A 9,157-nucleotide genomic window follows, 5' to 3' on the forward strand; every position below is an offset into this window, starting at 1 on the left:
CCATATTAGTTGTTTCATGATCAGAAAGTGATGTTATAAGGAATGTTTATGCTAAAATGATAGCTTGTTACTTGTATTTAAGTTACATATTGGGAGTTTGGTGTTGAAATGAGGTACATTCCATTTTTTACATTTAAACTCTTTGCAAAGAGGCTCCTGGTTAATCTTGTTGAAAATGAAATTTCATGAAATGAAATTTGTGAATGTTTATTTATAGATTTTATTTGCTGTTTGTGAATTGGGAGGCTGGTCTGGATGTAAAACAAGAGTTTGAAAGAACTGTGCAAGGCAGAAGGTTTTCATAGAGACTATCTTTGTTATCTGAGTCCCATTCTATCACAGATACCATGAAGGATCAGTTTTAACAAATGGAAATTAATTTTCTTACCATTTGGGAGACTCTGCTAAATCTGGGGGAAGGCTCTCTGTCTCCTCTGGAGGAAGGTCTTTGTTTTTTCTGAGCTTCTATTTCTAGGCATTCGTCATGTGACCTGGTATCTCTCTGTTCCTCCATCGATGCTGATTTCATTTCCTTATGATCCCAAGGTTCTGATCTGTTCATAGGGTCACAGTGGATCATAATCAATTAGAATGCACCTAATAATAACATGTCCCAAAAAGGATTGCTTCAATAGAAACTTTAATCCACCTCATTAACAGAACAAAGGAAACTCAATTCTGTGTGTTCTGGCCTCCAGCTACTTCTCTGCCCTCTTCTTTGGCATACTCCATTCCTGGAACTCTGGTTTCCTTCCTCATTGTTGATGAAAGTAAACCCTGAGGCTTTTGCAGCTGCTATTCCTTCTACTGAGTTCTGGTGACTTTGTAAGGATTTGTGCTGCCAACCCAAATACAGGCAGTTTGAATCTAACAGCTGCTCTGAGACAGAAGGATGGGCAGTCTCTTCATTGAGATTTACAGTCTCTGACAACCACTGGAGGGTCAACTATAAGTTGGTTCAGACTACACAGCACACAACAACAATTCCTTCTACTGAGAATAGTCTTCATATGGCCTGACTCCCTCAAGCTTTATGGGATCACCTTTTATTCCTCCAAAACTTCCTGCTATATTTTTCTCTATACAATTTTTTTTATTTCCTGGCATACAAAAAGATATGTAATATATCAATGCCAGAATATCAATGCTTGTCTCTTTCTCTCCATTAAAATGAGAGATCTACTGAAACAGGGATCTGATTTTATCATCTTCATTATACCTTAAGCCATGCCAGTAAATGTGGAAACTCAGTAGATATGAACAAATCACAAATTTCTTTTTCTCTCTCTGCCTCCAAATCTAACCAGATGCCAAATCCTGTTATATCTCTTTTTGTGTATACCATTCATTCATCCTCTTCCATTTCATCCCCATTGCCACTGTCTGAGGGAGCTCTGCTGGCCTAGTGGGTAAGCAGTTTGAATCCACAGCTGCTCAGTAGGCGAAAGATGAGCAATCTTCTCCTAAGATATTTACAGCCTTTGAAAACCTGCTACAGGGTCAGCTATGAGCGGGTTCTAACTCCCGGCGTAACAACCACTGTCTGAATCAGACTCTCTTTACTTTGGAAAATGTCTGGCCTCTCCCTGACTCTGTTTTTAGTCCTCTCCAGTGAAATCATCCGGTATTAATTCATTCAGTTAACTACCTCTGAAAACCTGTCAGAGGGTCAGCTGTGAGTCATTCTAACTCAATGGTGCACAACAACAACAACAGTATAGTTCCCTTATTCATTGTCCAGCTCTCAAATGATCTCAGTGATTGCAAAGACCATGCACCTTAGTCCTCCAACTGATATCATTGCTCCTCAATAATTTGGAGATGTCCCTGACTGCAGACTTTCCTAGTGCAACTTGTCTCCTAATTTCCTGACTGCTGGTACTAAGTGTGTTAATTGTGGATTCAAGTAAGATAAAATAATTGACAACTTCTGTCTTTTCTCCGTCTATCATTATGCTGCCTATTTGTTACTGAACACAAGGGATTGTTTCCATAGTCAGTTGCCAATAAGACAGATGGATTGTGGTATCCAAAACTCTTTACTGCCGATCTGGGAGAACAGAAAGCATTCTCTTAAAAACTGCCTCTTTGTCTTATGGGTGGTTATTGGCTTTTATATTTGGGTTAGGTGTTAGTTACTAGTAAACAGCTTGTAATATAGCTTACATATGACTGAGAAAAACCTTCAAAGAGATAAATGCTAATTCAATTACATATGGCCGAGAAAAACATCTTCCGAGAGGTAAATGCTAATCCAGAAAAGAATTACATATAACTGAGAAAAACACTTTCAAAGAGATAAATACTAATCCAAGAAAGATGCTTTTCCTTTCCTGGTAAACAAACAGTTTAAAGTATTTTACATAACTAAAGAAAGAAAAATAGAACTCTAAGGCCAAACAACCAGTTTTGCAGGCTGGAGACAACTGAAGCCAGTTTTACTATACCATATGTTTGAATAATCCTGAATTTATGAATACTGTTTGGACATGTTGCAAGGAGGGACCAGTCCTTGGAGAGGAACATCATGCTTGGGGCTCAGGAGAGGAAGACCCTTGATGAGATGGATTGATTCAGTGACTAGGGTAATAGGGGTAGGTGTATCAGAGACAGTAAGATTGGCACAGGATACAACAGGGTTTAGGGCTGTTTTACATAGGCTCACTATGAGTCACAGGCAATTCAATGGCATATAACAACAACAACAACAAACAATATCCTATCACAACAAACTGTGGTTAACACTGAGAAGAATGGGAATCCTAGAACATTTGACCTTGCTTATGTGAAACCTATACTTGGACCAGCAGGACAGACATCAGCACAGAGCAAGGAAATACTGCATGGTTCAAAATCAGGAAAGATGTACCTCCCTACCTTTTCCATCTGTATGAAAAGATCATCTGGGAGGCTGGATTCTACAAGGAGGAATGTGACCTCAGGATTGAAAGAAGACTCATCAACAACCTGCATTATGCAGATGACACAATCTTGCTTACCAAAACTGAGGAAAGCCTGAGACATTTGCTGCAGAGGGTCAAGGATTGCAGCCTTAAATATGGATTGAAGCTGAAGTCCAAGAAAAAAAAGTTTTTCACCATTGGGCCAATTGACAGCATCATGATAGATGGTGAGGAGATCGAGATTGTTAACAGCTTCAGTTTGCTTGGATCCACAATAAACACTCTTGGTACTAACAGCCAGGAACTTAAAAGACAAATTGTATTGGGAATGCCTGCTGTCAGGGACCTCTCCAGAGTACTAGAGAACAATGATGTCAGTCTGGAGACCAAGGTGTGCCTGATCCAGGCCACAGTCTTCACAGTTACTTGCTATGTATCAAAAAGCTGGACAATGACTAGAGATGACAGAAGGAGAATTGATGCCTTTCAGATGTAGTGCTGGAGAAGAGTGTTGAATATACAATTGATGGCTAAGAGAATAAAAAAGATCATTCTAGAGAGGATGAAACCTGGCTACTCCTTGAAGGAAAGGATTCTGAAGTTCTGTCTCACATATATTGGTTATGTTGCAAGGACGGACCAATCCTTGGAGAGGGACATCGTACTTGGGAGGGTGGGGGGACAGCGCAAGAGAGGAAGACCCTCTATGAGATAGATTGACTCATTGACTGAGGTAATGAGGATTGGCGTGTCAGAAACAATAAGGTTGGCTCAGGATAGAACAGCGTTCAGAGCTGTGGTATATAGGGTTACTATGAGTCACAAGTGACTTGACGGCATATAATAAAAACCCTATCTTATTGCTCCAGTGATAAGAATTTTGTTTTCTTGATGTTGAAGTGCAATCCATATTAAAGGCATATTCTTTGATCTTGGGCAGCAAGTGTTTCAAGACCTTCTCACTTTCAGCAAGCAAGGATGTGTTATCTACATGTTGTTGTAGTTGATGTTATGTGCCGTCAAACTCTGCTCTGTCCTGTGCCAATAACACTGTCTCCAGTACACCCACCCCAATTACCCCAGTCACTGAATCAATCCACCTCATAGAGGGCCTTCCCCTCCTGTGCCATCCTTCCACCTTCCCAAACATGATGTCCCTGTCCAAGGACTGGTCCCTTCTTACAACATGTCCAGAACATGTCAGACAAAGCCTCAGAATCCTTGCCTCCAAGAAGCCACCTGGTTTAACCCTCTCTAGGATGAATCTGTTTGTTAGCAGTCCATGGTACCCTCAACACAGTTCTCCAGCACCACAGCTCAAAGGCATCAATTCTCCTTTGATCTTCCCTAGTCATTGTCCAACTCTCTGACTCATAACAAGTGATTGCAAAGACCATGGCCTGTATCAGACACACCTTAGTCTTCAGAGAGACACCATTGCTCATCAGTACTTTGAGAGGTCCCTAAAAGCAGACTTTCCCATCACAGTACGTCTTTTAATTTCCTGGATGCTAGTGCCAAGAGTGTTGACTGTGGAGTCAAGCAAACTAAAGCTGTGAACAGTCTCAATCTCTTCACCATCCATCTTGATGCTGCCAGTTGGTCCAGTGGTGAGAATCTTTGTCTTCTTGATATTGAGCCTCAATCCATAATTCAAGGCTGCAGTCCTTGACCCTCTGCAGCAGGCACTTCAGGTCCTCCTCAGTTTCAGCAAACAAGGTTGTGTTATCAGCATAACACAGAGTGTTGATAGATCTTCCACCAATCCTGACACCACATTTCTCCTCATACAGCCCAGCCTCCCAGATAATCTGTCCTGCATATAGATTGAAAAGGTATGGAGATAGGACACATCCCTGGCGTATGCCCTTTCCAATTTTGAACCATGCAGTATTTCCTTGCTCTGTTCTGACAACTGCCTCTTGGTCCAAATAGAGGTTTGGCATTTGCACAATCAAGTGTTCTGGGATTCCCATTCTTCTCAGAGTCAGCCACAGTTTGTTATGATCCACACAGTCAAATGCCTTTGCATAGTCAATGAAACACAGATAGACATTCCTCTGGTATTCCCTGCTTTCAGCTAGGATCCATCTAACATTAGCTACAATATCCCTAGTACCACGACTCCTTCTAAACCCAGACTGGACTCCGGACAATTCTCTGCTGATGGGCTGTTTTAGTCGTTTTTGGATAATCTTCAGTAGAATCTTGCTTGCATGTGAAATCAATGATATTGTTCTATAGTTTCCACACGCTGTTGGGTCACCCTTCTTTGGAATGGGAACAAATATAAATCTCTTCCAGCTAGTTGGCCAAGTTACATAAGACAGGTTATTGATGAGCCTTCCTTGGATCTTGATGCTAAATTCTTCTTTATAGATTCCAGCTTCTTGAATAATTTGCTAAACATACAGATTGAACAGGTATGAAAAGAGGATAAAACCCTGACACACTTGTTTCTTAATTTTAGACCGTGTAGTGTTCCCTTGTTACCTCTTGGGTGGGGTCCCGCCTCCTGGGCCTTCTCTTCCCTTCTCAAATGCCTTTCACGCTGCACTCTGCCTCCCAAGCTTGCCCCAAGAGTTGCAGACTCCTTCTTGATTATGCAAGGTGCCTTGATTATACCTTTGATTATGCAAAGGCGTTTGACTAAGTGGATCACAACAAACTGTGGCTAACTCTGAGAAGAATGGGGATCCCAGAACACTTGATTGTGCTAATACGAAACCTATACTTGATCCAGGGGGCAGTCATCAGAACAGAGAAAGGAAACACTGCATGGTTCAAAATTGGAAAGGGCATACGCCAGGGATGTGTCCTATCTCCATACCGTTTCAATCTATATGCAGAACAGATTTTCCGGGAGGCTGGGCTGTATGAGGAGAAATGTGGTATCAAGATTGGAGGAAGACTCATCAACAATCTGCATTATGCAGATGACACAACCCTGCTTGCTGAAACTAAGGAGGACCTAACGTGCTTGCTACAGAACGTCAAAGACTGTAGCCTTCAATATGGATTGAGGCTCAATATCAAGAAAACAAAGAGCCTCACTACTGGGTCAAGGGGCAGCATCATGATAGATGGTGAAGAGATTGAGATTGTTAACTGCCTTAGTTTGCCATCCAGGAAATCAGAAGATGTATTGCAATGGGAAAGTCTGCCGTTAGAGACCTCTCCAAAGTACTGAAGAGCAGTGGTGTCACTCTGGAGACTAAGGGGTGCCTGACACAGGCCATGGTGTTCGCAGTCACTTGCTATGTGTTAGAGAGCTGCACAATGACTAGGGATGATAGGTGGAGAATTGAGGCCTTTGAGCTGTGGAGTGGGAGAAGAGTATTGAATACCATGGACTGCTAAGAGAACAATCAGGTTCATTTAGAGAGAATTAAACCAGACTGCTCTTTGGAGGCAAGGATTCTGAAGCTTTATCTGACATATTTTGGACATTGCAAAGAGAGACCAGATCTTGGAGAGGGACATCATGCTTGGAAGTGTGGAGGGACAGTGTAGGAGAGGAAGACCCTCTATGAGATGGATTGATTTCAATGACTGAGGTAACGGGGGGTGGGTGTGTCAGAGACAGTGAGATTGGCACAGGATTAAAGCAGGATTTAGGACTGTTGTACATAGGGTCCCTATGTGTCGCAAGTGACTCAATGGCACATAACAACAACAACAACAGTGTTCCCTTGCTCTGTTCATAACACAGCCTCTTGTTCTAGATATAGATTTCATATAAGCACATTTTGGTGTTCTGGAATTCCTATTCTTCTCAACGTTAGCCTTAACTTGTTCTTATTATGATCCACACAGTCAAATGCTTTTGCATAGTCAATAAAGCATATTACAGCAATAAAGACATTCTTCTGGTACTCTTTACTTTCAGCCAAGATCCATCTGACATCAGCAGTGATATCCCTGGTTCCACAGCCTCTTGTGAATCTTGCTTGAACTTCTGGTGGTTCCCCATCTGTGTACCGTTTTAGCCATTTTTTAATAATCTTAGCAGTATTTTCTTTGCATGTGATAATACTGTTCAGTAGTTTCCACATTATGTTGGATCACCTTTTTTGGGAATGGGAACAAATATGGAAACAATAAATAAAAATGACAGAAGAAAAAAATGATGCCTTTGAACTGTAGTGTTTGAGAAAAGTGCTTAATATCCCATGGACTGCTAAAAGAAACAAATGTGTCTTGGAGAAAGTACAGTCAGTGTTGATTGAAGGCAAAGATGATTAAGCTTCATCTCACATATTTTGGACATGTTGCTAGAGGAGGCTATTCCTTGGAGAGGGAAATCATGCTTGGAAAAGTGTAGGGTTGGTAAGAGAGGAATACTCTGAAGCAGCTGGCTTGCAATGGACTTGTGTCAGGAAATGCAACAATGGCAAAGGATAGGACAGGGTTCTATCTTTTGTTCATAGGGTGGCTATGGGACCTACTCGACTTGATGGCACCTAACAACAAAAACAATCTACGTCCTAAAAAATGAGCCATTGAAAACATCATGGAGCAAAATTCTGCTTGGACACTTGGGATTACATTCAATCAGAAGTGACTGAGAAGTGATTGATTGGGTTCTGGTTGGGGAGCAAGTTTGGTTTGTCAGTCATTTTCCCCTGAGACTCTCATTTCTGGTTTTTCAGGACTCTTCACTGGTATAAGATAAGAAGCCAAAGAAAGTGGATCAGGTCAGGCAATTCCAAAAGAGATGGCCCAGGTAAGTTGAAATTTTCTCTATCCCTAAAATAATCTTTTCTTTTTCTCCATGTAATGTGAATGTTTGTGGGGAGTTTTCACAAATTCTGTCCCTGTCTTGCTTATCCTCATTTCATAATCTGTTCTCATCCTTTCTCTTAGCATATATTAGTGTGTATATACATAGAGATATCTGGTGGAAAGTCAATAGGGAGTTCCACTGATAACCTAAAAGGAGGCAGTTTGAATCCACCAGCTGCTCTGAGGGAGAAAGATGGACAGACTCTTTCAAAGCTGTTTGTTTATAGCCTCCGAAAACCACTGAAGAGTCAGCTATGGGTCAGTTCCAACTCAATAGCAGTGAGTTTGAATTTGTATGTGTGTGTATATGTATATTCTGTGTGTGTGTGCGTGTGTGTGTGTGTGTATATTCCATGTTGTTGCTGTTATGTGTTGTTGAGTTGCTTGCATCTCATAGTGACCCTATGTACAATAGCCCTGAAACCTGCTCTGTCCTGTGCCAGCTTTACTGTCTCTGACACACCTACCCTCATTACCCCAGTCACTGCATCAATTCATCTCATGGATGGTCTCCCTCTCTTTCTCCATCCCTCTGCCCTCCCAAGCATGATGTCCCTCTACAAGGACTGATCCCTCCTTGCAGCATGCCCAAAGTATGTCAGACAAAGCCTCAGAATCCTTGCCTCCAAGGAGCAACATGGCTTCACCCTCTCTAGATGAACCTGTTTGTTCTCCTGTCAGTCCATGGTATTCCATATGTGTGTATTTTATATGTATATACACACACATACATATACATACATACATACATACATATATATACAAAAAAGATATGACATACATATATATGCATACATATACACATATATACATATATTTATACACATACACATGCAAAAAGATATGGAGTGCTGATGGCCTAGTGGCAAGAAGCTGTGCTGCAGTACCAAAGGCATGCAGGTAGTCTCCTCCTGAAAACCCACCAAAGGGTCAGCTATAGGTCAGTTCCAGTTCAACTACACAACAACAACATGTTTGTATATTTATTACACACACAAACATATAAAATAAACACCAGTATGTTTATCACTAGATGACTATAGTATACAAGAAACCTACGTTCTCTTTCCTGATCATATCCTTTTCCCACCAGTAGTATGGACCACTTTTAATTTTCTGTTTATCAATCCTTTGATTTTTGTAATAGTTTTATTACTAATGAATGTTAGTGAACACAAAGGGTTCTTTCTGTAGTCACTTGCCAATAAGAAAGACAAATTACAATATCAAAAGCACTTTATTGAAGATTTGGGAGAGCAGAGAGACTTTTCTCAAAAACTGCCTCCCCAGTGAAGGATATTTATTCGTTTTTATACTTGGGTTAGGTGTTATATCACTTAACAAATTACAATGCTAGTTCAAAGCTACAGGATTAGGATGGTTCAACATAAGGAAAACAATCAATGTAATTCATCACATCAACAAGGCAAAGAACAAGAACCATATGGTCCTATCAATTGATGCAGAAA

The 9,157-nt window shown here is 41.0% G+C and overlaps 1 protein-coding gene across 1 annotated transcript in view; it reads left to right on the plus strand.

Moving 5' to 3' along the window:
- Nucleotides 1-7,620: 7,620 nt before the first annotated feature.
- Nucleotides 7,621-9,157, plus strand: part of ZNF565 (zinc finger protein 565) — a 15,995-nt gene continuing 14,458 nt past the window's right edge. Inside the window, exon 1 of the mRNA XM_006899705.1 lies at nucleotides 7,621-7,629. Within this exon, the coding sequence (XP_006899767.1) occupies nucleotides 7,621-7,629 (9 nt within the window). The remainder of the gene's footprint in view (nucleotides 7,630-9,157) is intronic.

This window comes from Elephantulus edwardii, unplaced genomic scaffold (assembly GCF_000299155.1).
Source record: "Elephantulus edwardii isolate Elephantulus edwardi_28Jun2011 unplaced genomic scaffold, EleEdw1.0 scaffold00266, whole genome shotgun sequence".
Lineage (NCBI taxonomy): Eukaryota > Metazoa > Chordata > Mammalia > Macroscelidea > Macroscelididae > Elephantulus > Elephantulus edwardii.